Genomic DNA, 19,523 nt, shown 5'->3' with positions numbered 1-19,523 from the left:
AAGGCCAAAATAACCTATGAGACCAAACTGATACAATCCTTGTGGATGTAGTCCAATATCTAGGTACAAAAATGAAATGAAGTAAAGTGAAAGATTGAAACTAAAAGCCTAGTGTCCTACGGCAAATAAACCATTTGACAAGAGAGCTCGCTGCTGCTGCACGCTCCCCCCCCCCCCCCCCCTTGAGCCATCGCTCCCCCTCACCCCCCTTCTCCTTCTAACCCTCGCGCTGCCCTCAGCCACCCCCGCGCTGCCCCCCCCCCTCGCCCTCGCGCTTCACCCCCTCCCTCCTCCCACCTTCGCGCTGTTTCCCCCACCCTGCCCAGCCCGCCACCTCCTGCCCCTGCTGCCCGCCACCCTCCCCCCCTAGCCCTCCCGCTACCCCCTCCACTCCTTGGCTGTTTTCTCCCGCCCCCCCCCCCCCCCCTCCCCCCCCGCAGCCTTCTGTACCCGTGCTCGCCTCCTTTTCCTTCCCTCCATCCCCCCCCTTTTTTGTCCGCATTATCTCCGAAGGGTTTTCTACGCCTGGTTCTGCAACACCTTTTCTTCGGACAAGTGTTCGGCGTTCTCGGCTGCAGATTGTTCTTCTCCGTCCGCTTCTTCGACTCAGCAGTAGACACAGATGGAGGCTCCAGCTCCGCCACAGAGGGACTCGCCTGAAGCCCCCTCGCCCGACCCCGCTGAGCCCGCCATTCGACTTGCTCTTTCGCCGACAGAGCAAGCGAGCCTTGCCGCAGAGGTAGAGCGCTTGCAGGCGACTTCTATCATCTGCAAGGTTCTCGGCACCCGTCCTAGCAGAGGAGAGTTGCGAGACCTTCTCCAGGCCCGCCTTATCGCAGAGGTGGGCAAGATTTTGGATGTCCAGATCCTCGGACGGGGGTACTACCAGATCGAGTTCGAGACTTCCGAGATGGCCTCCAAGGTCATAGCTATGAGTCCACTGGCTATCCGAGCATCACGCGCCCACTTTCGACAGTGGCGACACGGTTTTGACCCGACTTCGGATTTGCTAGTAGAGGAGGCAGACATCCCCATCTCAGTCTGCTTTCCGGGTTTACGGAGGGAGTACCTTCCACTGCTCTCCAGGATTGGCTCCGCCATTGGGACTGTTCTGGAGACACCTCGTACGGCAGCATCAGTAGCTGCCAAGGCGGCCGGCATCCCTTCAGCTCGAGTTTTGGTCAGAGATACCCACACGCTCCCGAAGGTCATCCTTCTGCCTCGGGTGAGTGGGGGTTGGTTTAGACAGAGTGTGGAGTACTCGGGTCTCCCGAACCAGTGTTTCATTTGCAGACAGATGGGCCACCTAGCGAAGGCCTGTCCACGGAGGAGGCCACGACCTGCACCTCAGCCTCATCAGCCCCAGCCTGCCAAGGCTGGGCCGCAGCCTCAGCCAACGACAGCGCACAGATTCTGAGCCACCCTCCGAGCCTGGGGCTCCAGCGGAGGAGGGGTGGCAATAGGCCCGTGGCCGTCGACACCAGGGGCCACAGCGACACCTTGGCACTCAGAGTGGCCCTCAAGTGCCTACTCAGCAGTAGTGGGTTCCCACAGGGAACCGCTTTGGTCCTCTTGAGCAGGAGGAGCCCCCTACGCCAGCGTCCTCTTTCGCTTCACCCTCGCCAGCCCCCCCACCTTCAGATTTCCCCTCTTCCTCCTCATCCCCTCCCCCGCCCTTTGCTCTCGCCCACTCCTCACCTCGCCTCCCTGTCTCTGTCGCCCCGCCCCGCTTCTCTTCTCCTCCGCCCCCCCCAGCTCCTTCTCCCCCTCCTCCTGCTTCAGTACCACAGTCGGCTCAGGAGACTGGTCCCTCGTCGGCGGCTAGGAGATCTCTTGGCAGCGCTTTTGCCACGAGTCGCCTAGCGAGAGAGGGCCAGCCCTTCTTGCGGCCCCCTTTGCAGATTCAGACATCTTCCTTTGCAGCTATCCCTCATGGTCTGACGAGCATTGACCTCCGACGCCGCTGGGACTTCTTCGATTACGGATTCACTCGCTTTCTCGGCGATTCCGCAGCAGACCACAAGGTAGCTTGCTTCAAGGTCCACGCTCTGTTCCTCGCCGCTAGGGGGACAGAGGCCTTGGACTCAGCAGTTGGTTTCTCCCTTCCCCTCTGTGGTAGGACCGAGACAGAGTGGTCCCTCGACTCAGTGGTGGGATGGTTGCATACACAGGTTCTCAAGTTCTCTCACCACATGGGAGAACTTGGAGTTATAGATTTGCTGCAGACTTTGTGGCCACTGGCCAAGTTTGCGGTGACACCCCCAGACTCAGCAGGATATAGGCACATTGTGGTGTACTTTTTTGCTGATACACGGTGTTTGCCTTGCTATGTATACATACATGAGGACTCCTGGACAGAGGAGGTTGCTTTACGCACGGCTCACTCTGCTTGGGCTTGGGCCAGGCACTCACTACAGGCTCGCCTATCTAGAGGACGCTCGGATGCGGATTACTCCCCATCCAAGCCTGCCTCGAAGATAGCCCGTCTTGCTGCTGCGGCAGCATCTGCTCTCTCTCGCTCCCCATGAGGATCGTCTCGTGGAACGTGCAGGGATTAGGTGGGCCCCAGTTTCAGCGACAGCGGGGCCGATTGCGTCAGGAGCTTCAGCGTTGCCTTGTGGGAGGAGAGATTGATCTCCTTATGCTTCAGGAGCACCATTTGTCTGAGAGCCACATTTGGCGATGTGGTCAGATTTTGCGTGGACGTTATGATACCTTTTCGTCAGCTGCTTTTGGACCGGGAGGCATCCAGGGTGGGGTATGTATGACTATTGTGGACTCATTGCAGCAGGCCATTGTGGGCAGAGGGATTATTGTGCCGGCAGGGCTCAGTGGATTACTGTGCAGGTTCAGGGTGGCCTTGTGGGCTTCCTGAACATCTATGCGCCCAATGTGGCGAGTGCTCGTGCAGAGTTTTGGTCACAGATTATTGAGTCTTTGCCACAGGTTGACCATTGGTGTGTAGGAGGGGACTTCAACATGTTGGAGGACCCCTCTGACAGGATCGGAGGCAGCCACGCTACTGTGCATGGAGTCAAGTTAGCAGCTTGGGAGAGGTTGTGTATGACTTTGAGGGTCTCGGATACATGGCAGCATTCTGGCTTTGTGAGGCCTCCAGAGAGTCTTGCCTTCTCTAGATCAGACCGCAGAGTGGGAGGAGTGAATCTATCGCGGATAGATCGCTTCTACACTAGTGACCACTTCAGTGACTTGGGGGGGTCAGTGGGCATCCTGGCACGGACATCCTTCTCGGACCATGCACCAATGATCCTCACAATGGCAGACATGCAGAGGAGTGGGAGCACGATGCTTCGCATCCCATAGCGGGTCTTGTTGGACACAACACTCAGAGAGAGGGTAGAGGCTCTTTGGACAGAGGGCATGGACAGCCAGGCTCTACCGGCAAACAGAGTGGCCTTAGGCCTAGCTCAGCTTAGCCACTCTTTTCTCCGGGAGTCTTTGGCTTGACGGGCTGCAGCGAGAGAGGTGGAGCAGCGTCTCAGACGAGGCATTGCTTCACTACAGAGGATGCAGGAGCAGCATCCAGACAGTCCATGGTTGGAGGAGCAGTTACAGCAGGCTCGACAGGACCTTGCTTGCACAGAGGAGAGGCGCCATGAGTTTGCCTTTCACCGTCAAGCATCTCAGTGGACTCAGGTAGGTGACAGAGTGACAGGTGCTTTTTTTGAGACAGTAGGACCTCGGCACTCGCATGCCAAGGTCAATCAGCTGAGGAGACCCGATGGGTCAGTTGCTTGTGAGCCTGAGGATATGCGTGCAGTTGCTACTGACTTTTACCGTGAGCTACTGTCGGCTGAGCCCCAGTCAGAGAGACAGGATGCATGCAGGGAGCAGGTTTGGGCGCAGATGCCTTGTCTTGTGGTTGAGGAGATGCGCCAGAGGCTGGAGATACCTCTTCAGCTTGAGGAGCTGCACACGGCTCTTAGGGCCCTTCCTCGTGGTAGCTGTCCAGGTGAGGATGGGCTGACTCCCAGCTTCTTCTTGGAGTACTGCGACTTGGTTGGCCCAAATCTTTGTAGTGCCTTTCAGTACATTCTGCACACAGGAGTGATGCAGGATAGCATGAGTGAGGGCCTGATTTACCTCATTCCAAAGGAGGGTGGCTCCTTGGATGAGATTCGACAGTGGCGCCCCATCACCATCCTCAACTCAGCCTACAAAATTCTTGCCAAGGCTCTGAGTTTGAGGATTCAGCCACTTTTGGAGAGCCTTATACATGGGACTCAGATAGGTTTTGTCAAGGAACGCAGTATCCTTGACAACATCTTCACTTTCTGGGAGGCTTCTGCCCTGGCACGTCTCCGTGGGGAGGACCTTGTGATTCTTCTTCTCGATTTTGAGAAGGCATACGGCAGAGTTGACTGGGACTTTCTAGAGGGCACGCTTCGCAGGATGGGCTTTTCAGATGCTTGGATCAGAGGGGTGTCAGCTTTGTACAGACAGGCTCACAGTCAGGTGCTTTTGGCAGGAGGTAGAGGTGAGCGCTTCATGCTCACACGATCGGTCAGACAGGGTTGTCCTCTTGCCCCCTTTCTCTTTCTGTTCTATGCGGAGGCGATGAGAAAATTTTTGGTGTCACAGCAGGTTGGTTTGAGGGGCTTAGCACTCCCTATACGGGGAGATGAGCTTCTGGACGCTAAGTTTGCCGACGACTCAGCCTTGTACTTAGAGGGCCAGGAGGCCAATTTACACAGGTGTGGGCAGGCTCTAGAGACCTTCTGCTGTGCATCGGGCGCACTGATCAACTGGAGAAAGACAGTGGCTTTCTCGGTTGGCAGTGCTCCTGTGCCAGAGTGGATGCCAGGAGAGGGTTTCAGGTGGATTCCTCCAGGGACTGCAGCTCGATACTTGGGTTGTCACGATGGTTTGGATTTGTCCCCCGAGCAGCAGATTGCTCCTCTTCTCCTGTCCATCAGGAGAAAGCTGTTACACTGGAGCTCAGCACGACTTTCGCTGGCTGGTAGAGTAGTAGTTGCCAACCAGGTGTTGTTGGCAACTATGTGGTACATCACTTCTTGCTGGATCTTCTCGAGTTCTTATATCAGCTAGGTAGAGAGGCTGATCAGGAACTTCCTTTGGTCAGGTCGCGACACTCAGGTTGCCCGAGCCAAGGTGGCTTGGTCGGTCATCACACTCCCTTGTTCTCAGGGAGGGCTTGGGATCATTGATCCAGCACAGCAGAGCAGAGCCCTTCTTGGGAAGTTCGTCGTTAGAGGACTTCTTCCAGGCGAGGAGCCCTGGAAAGAGTTCTTACTGCAGAGGTTTCGCGCCAGGGTGCCTCAGTCAGGAGGCCCTTGGCAACCTTCGACCAGATGGATCTTTACAGAGTTGCACCGAGTTGGTTTGAGGAGGAGACAAGAGGACCGATTCGCTGTGAGTTTGCTTCGCTCTTGGGAGCTCTTACGGCGTGGCCTAGAGCAGAGACAGCCGACATGCACGGAGGAGCGCCTACGACAGCCCCTCGTCTAGAACCCCATGGTTAGCATTCAGAGAGGCCACTTGGTTGGGAGTAGGCCTCATGTTTCTTGGGGTCCCATGGCAGCAGGTCCAGCACGCTCTCTAGGTGACTGACTAGAGTTCACTGGTTTGTCAGAGGAGGTGCAGGGTGTCCAGCTTCAGGGCATCAGAGGGGTTCAGAGCATGTGTCAGGACATCTGAGAGTCAGTTCCAGCTGAGTGGCTCACGCCTCTCGAGCCAGTAGCACCCAGATGGATGGGAGCCTTCAAACGACTGGAGGTTCTCATCTCAGTCAGGGCTTGTTCAGAGACTGTCCCAGCCCTGTTCTTCGAGCTTCAGGGTGGGGGACGATTACAGCGAGTTACAGTAGAGGCCCCGCAGGTAGCAGAGTGCTATTTCCAGAGGATCCGAGTTGTGGGCATCTGTGGGAGGACTTGCGTCATAGACCTTGACCCAGCAGCTCTCGAGATAGGACACTGGAGGCTATGGGCTTGGGAGTGCTGTCCACTGGCACGAGTACAGTGGGATCCTGGTGAGTGGCTTTGGAGGGACCCCTTCTCTTCTGCAGACCGCCCAGGAGTCCCTTTCTTTCAGTACACTGTTCGGCTTGGACGTCATATACTTGCAGCGCAAAGAGAGGCCCGCCCCGCTGCAGCACGGCATTGGCAGGAGGAGGGTCTCACAGTTGAGTTCTTGGCAGCTTTTTGGCAGAGGCTGTGGGACTCCAGACAGCCGAGGCGCGTCACTTTGTTCCAGTGGTTGGTTGCACACAGAGCCACAGCAGTAGGGAGCTGGCTTGTGCATAGTGGTCTCTCGGTCGCATGTACAGCCTGTGACCAGTTGGTGGAGAGTTAGCGACACTGTCTTTGGGACTGTCCCTCGGCCCAGCAGGTGTGGCTACGAGTTCTTCAGCGGATGCCTGCCCTCTCCACGGCTCGACAATACACTTGGGGTGCAGCGGCTTGGTCCACCCTCACGGGCCCGACACTACAGTTTGAGCTATCTTCCACCAGCAGGATGATAGTGATACAGGGGGGGCGACCTACACTCCAGCCTGCTACAGACCTTACTCCACAGGAGTGGTGCAGTGAGAGAGAGGAGTGCTAGGAGCTCATCAGCGGCCTAGCTCTCTGGTTCATCTAGCGGGCCCGTTGTTTCTGCATCTTTAAGGCTCGCCCTATGCCACCAGCAGAGACTGTTCGTGACTTTTGGCTAGAGCTGATCCATACTCTCAGAGGACAGCTTGAGGGACTACAGGGCAGCTCCGACCACATGCGGGAGCGCCGCGAGGCTTTCCTTCAACTCTGGCGCCCTGGGCCTTTCTACACCATGGTCCAGGGGGTGCTGAGATGGCATTACTGTCCACCTGTGTGGCTCTTCCCTCCTCCCATCTCTTGATTTAGCCCCATTGTATATATGCTGTTTTTTCATTGGGAGAGTCTCCCCATCATGCTTGTTGTAGCCCTCTCTTGCAGAGGTGGATGTAGCCCTATTGGCAGTTTTCATTAACTAATAGAAGGATCTTTTTCTCGGAAAAAAAAATAAAACTAAAAGCCTAAAATCGCCAGAAAATCATCATCATCACCATCATCAATGCTCGAGGATGCTCGGCATCGGACGTTGTCCGAGAAAGTATTGCATCGGTCACTGAAGAGCTTCATCAATGTTCGCCTCTATAGATAGTGGTATTGGGCGTCTCCCATGTCGTGCTAGAATAGTCATGATGCTTTGGTGGAGCCTCCATCGATGTCATGGTCGCCCTCGTAGACGTGGACGTCTACCTTTCCCGAGCTCAATGGCTCTATCCACGAATATACCTCTGGCAGAAGTGGGCTCTAAAGTCTAATGTGAAGCATGCTCATCCAGCTGCTGAGTCCCTACTCTAAACAAGACAGTGATCTCCCTCTGTGAATGTCTCCCACTACTTGGTCTCCCCAAGAGACTTTCCCTGTGTCTGCGTAGCTCTAGCAAAAACAAACCGAGGCATCTCTGATCCTAATATCGCATGACTCTAGCCAACAGTACAAAGCCCTCTCTGAATAGACAATGAAAGGGCCCTCGTATAGTATACCGGACAATGACAAATGTGACGTAACTCTATCTCTAGCTCTATATGAAATAGCTGGCATGTCTTGGCTTCTGCTAGTACTCTCCTAAATCTGTCAGTCTCAATCTCTAGCTAATGGGATGATGTGCGCATCTGACCAATAGCACATCGTATCCCATAGGATAAATGAGTGTCCATATAGCCGGTCTGATCACATATCCATCCTCTACTAGTTAGAGGAGATGCTCTCTATAGAAAGCCATCTTTGTGCCCAAATCTTGTACCGGCTATATCCATGTGCTTCTGGTATCTAGTTGAATCAAACCTTGACATACAGGTCTAGTGGTCTTTGTCCGTGTGAGAGGAAGGGAGGGTGCATCCAAGGAGTACTGGAATGAAGGCACTCTATCCATGTTAAAGCCATGTGACTGAAACCATGATGTCATTTGTCCATACCAACATGTTGTGTCCCCTTGTAGCGCTAGCTATCGGGATGACTCAAGTGCTAGCCGAGCATATCTGTCTCTGGGAAGGTCCCATAAATTATGCAAGAAGGAAATTGATTTAGTAAGTGCCTCAACTACGAGAGGAGGGGCAGCTAGCTCAGCCCAAATAATCTCATGTGGCATTGAGGCCTTATCTGAGAGATCATAGAGACTAGAGGCCTTTCCATACATCAGCAGTACCAGATCTGCCCTGGTGGTCCACTAAGGCCCTGAAATCTAAATCCCATAGAGCATAGCTGAAGCCACTAGAGTGTCAAAAATCCACAACTTTGTTTGAGGTTCCCGAAACTGAACCTGCAAACACATCTTCTCCAAACCTCCTAAGATTGCATTAGCTCTCGTCAATCTTGTCTCTTCTTCTCTCCTCAATGAAAATGCCGGTCCACTGAAGACTACCCCAAGATAGGTATATGCATCTGTATGCTCCACTGTCTCCTGACCATATGTAAAAGTAGGTGCTGACCTCTTGACCCACTGTGGTTTGGTGTTAAACACCATAACCTTGGTTTTCCTCAGGTTAACAGACAATCCACTATCGTGGGCAAATGTGTACAAAGCATCTAAATGACGCTGCATCTCCTTCGGGGAGTCGAAAATCAGCACAATATCATCCGCATATAGCAATAGTGGGATCCATGTCAGTGCCAACTGTGCTCCTCTATCACCATCCCTCTCAATGTAGCCAGCAACCTCATCCACATACATGACAAATAATTTAGGAGATAGTGGGCAGCCCTGTTTCACCCCATTGGTGGAGTGAACCAAATCATAAATCCTCTCTGGAGTGCGTACATGCCCCACTACTGACTTGTATAGAGCCATGATCCCCCAAATCAACTCTTTTGGAACCCCCATCTCTTGCAGTCTGCACATCAATCTGGCTATGGGCACTATATCGAAGGCTTTGTGGAAGTCCACCAAGAAACAATATAGCCGTCTCCCACGTGATCTCCCCTCCTCAATCATGGCTCTGAGTGTCAGAATATGATCAAGAGTAGAGAAACCTCTCCTAAAACCCTCCTGTTCTGCTGCCCGCACACCCTCTCTCTCTGTCCATCTACTCAACTGCTGCTCAAGGATGGATGCGTACAGTCCTGTCAATGTGTGTCCAACCATGATAGTGCGGTAGTTCCTAGGCTCCATAGCATGAAGAGGGGGCCGACAGCACACAGAGAGAGAGAGAGAGAGAGAGAGAGAGAGAGAGAGAGAGAGAGGAATGAAATGAAATGTTATATTAATGTCTTCAAAAGGCCAAAGTGACCTATGAGACCAAAAAGTTACAATGTGGTGGATCTGATACAAAGTCAGAGTAACAAGATGACAAAATGACAAAATAAAATACTATGGAATTCCTAAACTGCTAGGTGTGAACTAAGCAGCTAAACAACTAGCTGGGATAGCTAGATCACAGGAGATCCAGCATCGGTCGCTGGCGGATCTCATCAATCTCCTCCATGATTTCAGTAGTCTGACCGGGCGTCGTGCATGTCGAGCCAAAGTGATCCAAATCCTTGCAGTTGGTGTGAAGATGTGCGTATCTGGCCAATAGCACATCATATCCCATGAGACAAGTGGGTGTCCATGTATCTGGGCCTCGTCACAAAACAATCCTCCGTAAGCTCGAGGAGATGCTCTCTGTAGAAAGCCATCTTCGTCCCCAGCTCCTGTGCTGGCTGTATCCATGTCCTCTTGGTGTCTAGCTGAGTCAAGTCCTGGCGAATGAGCCTGGTGATCTCGGACTGTGTAAGAGTCAGAGAGGGCGCATCCAGTGAGTACCAGAAGGGAGGCAATCTGTCTATGCTAAACCCATGCGCTTGAAACCATGATGTCATCTCCCCATACCAGCATGTTGTATCTCCCTGCATGGCTAACTGTCAAGAGGACTCAAGTGCAAGGCGTGCATATCTATCTCTGGGAAGTTCCCACATGCGGTGTATAAAGGAGACAGATCTGGTGAGCGCCTCAACCACTGGTGGGGGGGCAGCTAGCTCTGCTCGTACAATAGCACGTGGTACTAAAGCCTTGGCTTTAATGAGCCGCGAGATCATAGAGAGCAGAGGCTTCTCCATGTCCCCCCATCCATCACTGCGGCCTGTCCTCCCGTGATGATCCAATGAAGGTCCCCATATCTCAACTACATAAAGCAATGCAGAAGCCACCAAAGTGTCAAAGAGCCACAGCTTCGTCCGAGGCTCCTGAAACTGAACCTGTGAACACATCCTTTCCAATCTACCCAATGCTGCATGGGCTCTGGTCAATCTAGTCTCTGCTTCCCTCCTCAAGGAAAATTCTGGCCACTAAAAACCACTCCAAGGTAAGTGTAAGCATCTGTATACTCCACCTTCTCCTGGCCGTATGTGAATGCGGGCGCTGACCTCCTGATCCACTGTGGGGTGGTATTAAATACCATAACCTTGGTTTTACCAAGGTTGACGGACAAACCACTTTCTTGTGCAAACCTGTGCAAAGCATGCAAGTGACGTTGCATCCCCTCCGGAGAGTCGGAGATCAACACAATATCATCAGCATATAACAATAGTGGAATCCATGTCCCTGCCAGCTGTGCACCTCTATCACCATCTCTCTCAATGTAGTCAGAAACCTCATCCACATACATACCAAATAGAGTAGGAGAGAGCAGGCAGCCCTGCTTCACCCCAATAGTGGAGTAAACCGGTGTGGATAGACCATTTGGGGTGCGTACATACCCCACTACTGACCTGTATAATGCCATGACCCCCCAAATGAGCTCTGTGGGTACTCCCATCTACTGTAATCTGCGCATCAATCTAGCTCTGGGCATTGTGTCAAATCCTTTGCGGAAATCCACAAAGCTACAATAGATCCATCTCCCACGCGATCTGCCCTCCTCAATGATGGCTCTGAGTGTCAAGATATGGTCAAGAGTAGAAAAACCCCTCCTGAGACCTGCCTGCCCCGGCTGCGCGTATCCCCTCCTCTCTGCCCATATACTCAGCTGCTGCTCAAGAATAGATGCGTACAACCGTGCCAATGTGTGTCCAATCATGATAGTGCGATATTTCCCAGGTTCCATAGGGTCTCCCGACTTGACGATAGATACAATAGTAGATAGGCTCCAAGTATCAAACAAGCCCTTAGACATGGCACGGTTGAACATAACTGCTAGAAGCTCTGCTAGTAAATCTCTGGCATGCTGAAATGCTCAGCCACTAAGCCATCATGATCATATGCTCTCCCAGTCCTCATCCTGTCAATGGCCTTCTTCACCATCTCAGCGGTGAAAAAAGCACATAGGTGTGGGCATGTTGGGGGGGTTGGGAAGGGGGGGCTGCTCAGGAACTGTGTACAGAGATGATGCGTACTGGGACCCCAGGCCTCTGTAGAAGTGATGGCAGGGGGGGGGGGGGGGGGAGTGCTCATGAAAGAGCCGCCATGCCTGTTTTAGGTCAAAAGTGCAAGACCGGGGGCCCACTAGTGTCCGGGGACGATCCCTTAGCGATGAAACGGCAACTCTTCGCGTCAAAGTTGATCCTCTTGGCTGAAAATCAGCATTTGCAGGTTTTGGGCCAAACCGTAAATGGGCTCTGATACCAGTTGATGAGCGCGCGGTGGTGTGTGCAAGTGAAAGAGCACGCGAGGAAGTGCAGTGTGTGTGCAGAGAGGGGAGGCGAAGAGCAGCAGGAGAGGAAGCGCTAGCAGAAGAAGAGGGAGAGAGAGAGAGAGAGCTCACGTTTTTGGGGAAAACTCAATAAGTGAGTTTTGGGTTTTTCCACTTTTATTATAAGTGACCTCTAAAAAATGTGTCCAGGTTCAATATGAACCTGGACAAAGGATAAAAATGTACAAAAAGGGGTTATTTAGGCCTTTAACCCAACAACCTCCCTCTTAAAGGCATAAATGGCGCCTTTAAGCTACGTGACTCCCACCATCTCTATGCATAGATGATGTTGTGCTTTGGGTAAGCACTTAGTGAGAGCATCGGCTGGATTTTGTGATGTATGGACCTTAATCAATTTAATAAGGCAATCCTCAAGCACTTCTCGTATGAAGTGATACCGCACATCAATATGCTTTGTGCGTGCATGAAACATGGCGTTCTTTACAAGACATATGGCACTCTGGCTATCACAACCAAGCATAGGTGCCTTGGCAGGCAAACCAACCTCACTGCAAGGCATCCTAACCAAATAGCTTCTTTGGAAGCCTCAGTGGCTGAAATATATTCAGCCTCTGTCGTAGACAATGCAACAATCTTTTGCAATCTAGAACACCATGAAACAACACCTCCTGCAAGAGTAAATACATAGCCACTTGTAGATTTCCGTGTATCCACATCACCAGCCATGTCAGAGTCACAAAATCCCTTCAACTATATTGGTCCTTTACCATAGCAGAGGCATTTGCTTTTAGTCCCTTTCAAGTACCTCATAATGGACTTCACTGCATCCCAATGCAACCTGCCTGGATTAGCCATAAACCGGCTCACAACTCCCACTGCATGGGCTATGTCAGCCCTAGTAGCAACCATAGCATACATAAGTGAACCACAAGCTGAAGCATAAGGCAAACTTTGCATGTCATTGGCTTCTTCCTTTGACTTGTGTAGCGTGGATAATGTGTCGTGCTCTCTCCAGTGTGGGTGCCCCTCAGTGCAATGTGCGTGACAATCTCACTCAAACAAATGAAAACTCTCTCAAACAGAATGAAACACAGAAACAATGGATAACAACAGAGATACAACAGTGAACCAGAACATGTGGACTCGACTAGCTCAAAGAACCATGTACAGACTCTGGCGTGGCAGCACACTCAGCTCCAACCCAGAACTCACAGGTACAAGAGGGGTGTCGAGGCTCAGATGTGCAGGGATGGTGAAGCAGTGCTCTGTGTAAGACTCGCTAACTCTGTGACGCCGGACTAAAGGCGAAGAAGATAATCCGATGAACCACCGCTACCACTCCTATGTACCACCATAAAGAGCCACCAACGGCTCATAAATGTCAGCCATGTGGTGACCTGGCCACAAGGTCCACTAGACCACCGTCGGTACCCTGCCACGTGTCACTCCTAGGCCAGAGGGTCCAGAGGGTCCGTCCAGTGTCAACCAGCCTGGACCAACTGTACTAACTGTGTCCTGTGAAAGTGACACTGTAGCCCGGCTACAGGTTGCCCGCCACAAGACCGCTCACCGTCTCGGTGAGGAATACTGAAAAAACTGTGAAGGAAAACCACTAGGTACTGCATCCGTACATCTTTCTGAAGCAGGTGTTAGGCCCATGACCTTACAGACTTCAAAAGTGGAGTTAAAAACACTATACTGCTTGCAATCGCCTTAAGCCTCTAACTAGGCAGGAACCCAGTATGTATGATTGTAAAGCCTGGGCCATGCTTGTAGTTGCAGATAACCCTTGCCACTCTTTTTGCAACAACACTCTTCTCGAAAAGAGGGATGACCATAAACCCGAGTAACACCGCAAATAGGGTTAAGCTCCATGATGATGACTGAATGAAAGCTGAACTTGAGAGGGCTAGATAGGGTTTAGGGGGAGTGAGGGGTGGGTAGTGGTGAGAGGGGAAGTGGGAGAGGGTAGGGGTGAGAGGGGAGGATAGGGGCGAGAGGGGGTGTGGGAGAGGGTAGGGGGCGAGAGGGGAGGAGCGGAGAGGGTAGGGGGCGAGAGGTGAGGATAAGGACGAGAGGGGGTGTGGGAGAGGGTAGGGGGCGAGAGGTTTGGATAGGGGCGAGAGGGGAGGATAGGAGAGGGTAGGGGGCGAGAGGTGAGGATAGGGACGAGAGGGGGGATAGGGGCGAGAGGGGGTGTGGGAGAGGATAGGGGCGAGAGGGGAGGGTAGGGGGCGAGGGTATAGAGTGAGAGGGGTGGGGGGAAGGGGTAGGGCGAGAGGGAGAGAGGGGGAGGGTAGGGGCGAGAGGGGGTGAGGGGGAGGGTAGGGGCGAGTGGAAGAGGGTATGGGCGAGAGGTAGAGAGGGGGAGGGTAGGGGTGAGAGGGGGAGGGAGAGGGTGGGTAGGGGCGAGTGGGAGGGGGTAGGGGCGAGAGGGGGAGGGTAGGGGCGAGTGGGAGAGAGTAGGGCGAGAGGTAGAGAGAGGGAGGGTAGGGGCGAGAGGGGGAGGGAGAGGGTGGGTATGGACGAGGGTGTGTTGGTAAGGGCGAGGAAGGTCAGAGCATTATGAAAGTGCAAGTTGAGGACAGAACCAACTATTCTCAGCAAGACTACGAGCAGGAGTAGGGAATTCATCCAGCACATCAAGCAGGACCTGCTCTGTGAAGGGAGTTGGCTAGACACAGAGGTTAGCTTCATTCTGGTTGGAGAAGCAGACACCAATGGGGCTGATGTTTGAAGGGGGTTGAACTCTTGTAGGGGAGATTTCTTTTTGCTTATATACTTTTTCCTTGGCTTTCCAAATTCAACGACTTTTATCAAGAGGGCTTTCACCGAGAGCGCATCAGGAGTATCTTCTATGACCTTCAACTCTTGAGCTGGCTCATGTGGCTCATAAGGTTTAGTTACCTTGGAAACATTGGAAGAGGGTGTACCTTCAAGCAAAGAGTGAATTGAAACTCCAAAATAGGGCATAGATTTGGTAGCATCCAACCATTCCAACAGATCCTCATCTGACCCGTCAGGCAGAGTAGGTTGTTCCAGTTCGGGATTGGACTCCATGGACAGGGAACTATGATGCACCACCGGATCCATTCCACCTTCAAGGCGAATCGGTTGCATTGGGGAGCCAGGGGTTCGTATCCACATTGCATCGTTTCCCCAATCATGTAGTGCTTTCGTGTGTCGTAGCCATGGTCTGCCAATGAGCAATGGGAAGCCGCCTTCTACCTGGGGAAGGCGAACCACCACAAAATCCAAGCTGAATGTGAAATCTTGAACCTGCAGAGGCACCTTTTCTACAATGCCCAAGGGGTAGACAGTCCTCTGGTCGGCCAAAGTCACTGTGAATGGGGCAGGCCTAGTGGGCTGGAGACCCAATGCCAGCATAGTGAATTCAGGCATCAGGTTGATACCCGACCCACCATCTACTATGACCCCTGAGAATTCACGGCTCATAATAGAAATGGTTAGACACGGACTCCTGTAATCAGTAAGTGAAGCTTCGGGATAGGATATCATGTAGGATTCGGAGGGCTGCACTGGGAGGTGCCCGCCACTAGACCCTGCACCAGGGTACAGAGATTGAATGATGGCAAGGGTGTCACTTCGAAAATTTGCATCAAGTCAAAGCATGTCATACAATGACACTGGCTGAAAGGTATTCTTCAATATAGTCTCTGCTGTAGTTTTTTCTCTTGGGATCAGTGTCTTCTCAGTTTCCTTGATCTTTTGTAAGTCAGCAACTGCTTCTAAGAAAGCCCCATCAATATCGGAAAGCATAGTAAAAGATCCTTTCTTAGCACTAGCGGATGGCATGTCAGCTGCTGGAGGAGGTGTAGACATTGGGGAGGAAAGGGCTGTACCTGCTGGAAGATTGAGGCCGAGGGCTGCCCTCTGAGCTCGTGTGAGGACATCAGCTGGCTCCTCTACCAGCTGCAACTTGTCTTGAGAGGCAATCATATGGGCAGAAAGTGGTGGCTTGGGGTTGGTACTAACTGCTATCAAATTGATCTTGGGAAAGGTGAATTCCGGTTGGCTCTGACTTGGGCTCGCAGAGGTAGAGGCGCGTTGTTTAGGACAATCCTTAGTGTAGTGATCCTGAGCCTCAGTGCAAAGTTGGCACGGAGGAGAGCCTTCTGGCAGACGGCATTTGCTCTGATAATGCCCATACTCTCCACATCTGTAGCATAAAATGGGCCGATTGGAGGGACGGAACGGCGGACGAGGTGGTTGTTGCATGGAGTTTGAGGGTGACGTGTAGAAGCTCTGAGGGGTTGAGGGAGCATTAGCATGATAAAAATTGGGAGATGCGAAGTTGTTGTGCATACCTTGCATAGGAGGTGTTGTCAGCAGAGGTGGCATAGGGTGTTGATGACCATAGGGTGAAACCATGTTGGATGTAGGTGTCAACCCTTGTTGAAGGTTGGGGGCGAGGCTCTGTTGTAGTTGCCGCATTCCCTTCAGATAATAGCACTCTTTGTCATCATGGCCAGGCTTCTCGCAGAAATGGCAGTAAGCTCGAAGTGGGCAGTCCTGAGAAGGATGCCCTGGAGATCGACATGAGCTACACCATACCATAGCCTTAGTCTCCTGCTGAGACCTGAGCTCTTCTAGCTCTCTTTTAAGTTGATCATAAGCCTCTTGATGTGGGGGCTTCTCCTGTCTAAGAGAGAAGGATCTCTCCTCTTGAAGAGCTCGCTGTAACTTTAGGGCTTCCAGTTCCCTGCGTAAAGAAGATAAAGGATCAGAAGGATTGTCCAAAAACACAGAGGGGATCTCTATGTGAGGGGGGCTGGTGAACAGCTTCCTAGCCCCTTCTATCCTCGTAGCAGCGGCGATGAATTCCTCCAGAGTGGCGTCGGGTCGGAGGCTCTCCCGGAGTTTTTGTTGAGAGGTTTTGGGAAGCGCCTTCTCCACCCACTTCTTAACCATGAATTCACCGGGTTGCCGGGGAAGCTTGGCAACCAGAGACTTGGTTTTGGTCATAAGCTTTGCAAAAGTCTCCTCTGGTTGGAGCACCATGTTGGCCAACTCATCCAACACTTTCTCTTGGTAGTCGCCCGGCCTAAAAGCTGCACAGAACTGTTGTCTTAATTCTGTCCAAGTTGAAAAATGATTCTCTACAAACTGGCTGTACCATTTGTCTGCTAAGCCATCCAAGGTTGATGGAAAAAGTACCAGATAAGCATCTTCCCTGTTAAGACCACGTCCTCTACAGAGAGATACGAACCTCCGTGCATGGTCGTCCGCATCTTCCGAGGATAGTCCATTGAAGGTGGGGAACTTGATGTTTACCTTGGCCAACACACTAGCCAACGCCTCCATGGCCCCTTGTTGAGCCTGTTGCTCAATAGCCTGTTGTAGCAGACTAGGAGAGAGCTTTGCTGGAGAAGGTGATCTGGAAGATGTGGAACCGGATGAAGGAATGGGGGATGTCGTATGTGGAGGTATGGTTGATGAGGTTAATGGAGTTCTACTAGATACCACAGGGCGTCTTCTGTTATAGTGCTTCAGAGGGCTCAGTAGTGCGCTTTGACGCTCAACCGACCGCCTTGTATGTGTCATGCAGTGAACAACACGGGTCTAAAACCGAACAAGTGAGGATAGTGACTAGACCACCTAGCTGGCAGGACGAGGAGGACTGGACCAAGGCGAGGACCAAGGACCAGGACCAGGACCGAGGACCAAGGACCAGGACGAGGAGGGCTGGACCAGGGCGAGGACTAGACCAGGACCAAGGACGAGGAGGCTGGACCAGGGCGAGGACTAGACCAGGACCAAGGACCAAGGACCAGAGACCAGGGACGAGGAAGGCCTAGACCAGGACGAGCACTCGGTGGACCACTGCGAGAGAGGACTAGACCAACAAGGCGAGAGACTAGACCAGCTAGATTAAGCTGAACCAGACCAAACCAGACCAACAGGCTGCACAGGCGAGGCGAAGAAACCAGCTACTCAACAGAGTGAGACTTCAGTTGAGGTCCCATCGTGATCGCCAAAATGAGAGCACCTGTAGCGCGGATAATGTGTCGTGCTCTCTCCTGTGTGGGTGCCCCTCAGTGCAATGTGCGTGACAATCTCACTCAAACAAATGAAAACTCTCTCAAACAGAATGAAACACAGAAACAATGGATAACAACAGAGATACAACAGTGAACCAGAACATGTGGACTCGACTAGCTCAAAGAACCATGTACAGACTCTGGCGTGGCAGCACACTCAGCTCCAACCCAGAACTCACACGTACAAGAGGGGTGTCGAGGCTCAGATGTGCAGGGATGGTGAAGCAGTGCTCTGTGTAAGACTCGCTACCTCTGTGACGCCGGACCAAAGGCGAAGAAGATAATCCGATGACCCACCGCTACCACTCCTATGTACCACCATAAAGAGCCACCAACGGCTCATAAATGTCAGCCATGTGGTGACCTGGCCACAAGGTCCACTAGACCACCGTCGGTACCCTACCACGTGTCACTCCTAGGCCAGAGGGTCCAGAGGGTCCGTCCAGTGTGAACCAGCCTGGACCAACTGTACTAACTGTGTCCTGTGAAAGTGACACTGTAGCCCGGCTACAACTTGGGACAATCATCCTTGGAAATTTTGACATATGGCTGTAATGGCACACCAAGAGGCTTTGCTTCAGCCATGTTAAATCTGTCCAGCACCTTTTCAATGTACTTTTCTTGCGACAAATACAATAGGCGCTTGTCTCTTTGCCGTGTAACATGCACTCCAAGTATATGTTCAGCTGTCCCAAGGTCTTTCATTGAAAACGCAGATTTCAGCTGCCCTTTAAGAGCATCAACAGTGCTTCTTTTCTTTGCAGCTATCAACATATCGTCTACATAGAGCACAAGAATAATAGGGCTGCCATCCTCATCACGTTTGGTATACAAACAATGGTCTGCATGGCTTCTTTTGTAACCATGTTTAAGCATGAAGCGATCAAACTTCTTATACCACTGTCTACATGATTGTTTCAGCCCATACAAGCTTCTATTGAGCATACATACCAAATGTTCCTTGCCAGGGATGACAAAACCCTCGGGTTGCTTCATGTAAAGCTCTTCTTCCACATCACCATGCAAGAAAGCGGTATGTACATCCATTTGGTCCATTTCCAAATCAAGAGCAGCCACTATGGCAAACAGTACACGCAAAGTGGTCATCTTCACAATAGGAGAGAACACCTTCTGAAAGTCTATGCCCTTGGTTTGAACATATCCCTTTGCCACAAGCCTTGCCTTATACTTGGGTTTTGCATCAACAGTCTTGATTTTATACACCCATTTGTTAGGAATAGCCTTCCTTCCTTTGGGCAATTCAACCAAATCCCAAGTATGATTAGCATGCAAAGCTTTAATCTCTTCCTGCATAGCAAGCTCCCACTTGTCACTGTGCTCACATGTCTTTGCCTCTTTATACGTAAGAGGCTCTTCCTCATCTGTCAACATAATGTAATGCAAAGAGGGGTCATATCGACTCACAGGCCGTTTTTGACGAGTAGACCGCCTCACCCAATGATCCACATTATCAGGCAATGGGTTTACATCAGGTGGCACGACAAAATCATCAACGATGGGCTGCTGTACATCATTTTCAGCACCATTTTCAACATTGTTTCTTGGCTGCAAATGCCCTTCAGGAGCCTCAATTTGCTGTCCAACATCATCTGGCTCAAACACCACTGGATCATTTACATTTTCAGCCATTTGTGGTGCATCCTGAGGGTCAAAAATAGGCCTAACAGGTGGCTGGTCATACTAAAATTTCACCCTTTTATGGTCATGCTTTGAGGCACAATGGTTTTGAAGCAGCCTTGCCTCATTAAAAACAACATCCCGGCTGTTCACAACCCTTTTGAGCTGAGGTAACTAAATCCTGTAACCCA

General features: G+C 51.9%; 2 protein-coding genes across 2 annotated transcripts in view; both read right to left on the bottom strand.

The window, feature by feature from the left end:
- Positions 1–19,523, bottom strand: part of LOC147443103 (uncharacterized) — a 303,366-nt gene that overhangs the window by 210,634 nt on the left and 73,209 nt on the right. The gene's annotated exons all lie outside the window — the stretch shown is intronic.
- Positions 14,196–16,618, bottom strand: LOC147443105 (uncharacterized). Its single transcript, XM_086529908.1, has 3 exons — positions 15,273–16,618; positions 14,351–15,188; positions 14,196–14,306 (listed from the first exon to the last, which is right to left on the bottom strand). Exons 1-3 carry the CDS (start codon positions 16,616–16,618, stop codon positions 14,196–14,198), a joined length of 2,295 nt encoding a protein of 764 aa, XP_086386034.1.

Source organism: Adiantum capillus-veneris, chromosome 14, assembly GCF_014529385.1.
Source record: "Adiantum capillus-veneris isolate H3 chromosome 14, ASM1452938v2, whole genome shotgun sequence".
Classification (NCBI taxonomy): domain Eukaryota; kingdom Viridiplantae; phylum Streptophyta; class Polypodiopsida; order Polypodiales; family Pteridaceae; genus Adiantum; species Adiantum capillus-veneris.
The sequence above is the reverse complement of the archived record's forward strand: the minus strand, read 5'-3'. Positions and strand labels throughout refer to the sequence as shown.

Coding starts and splice junctions, on each gene's coding strand:
- LOC147443105 (XM_086529908.1), bottom strand. CDS start 16,618: ATGACCAAAACCAAGTCTCTGGTTGCCAAGCTTCCCCGGCAACCCGGT. Junction 15,189..15,272: donor ACCTTTCAGCCAGTGTCATT/GTATGACATGCT, acceptor TGCAGGGTCTAG/TGGCGGGCACCTCCCAGTGC. Junction 14,307..14,350: donor TTCAAACATCAGCCCCATTG/GTGTCTGCTTCT, acceptor CTCTGTGTCTAG/CCAACTCCCTTCACAGAGCA.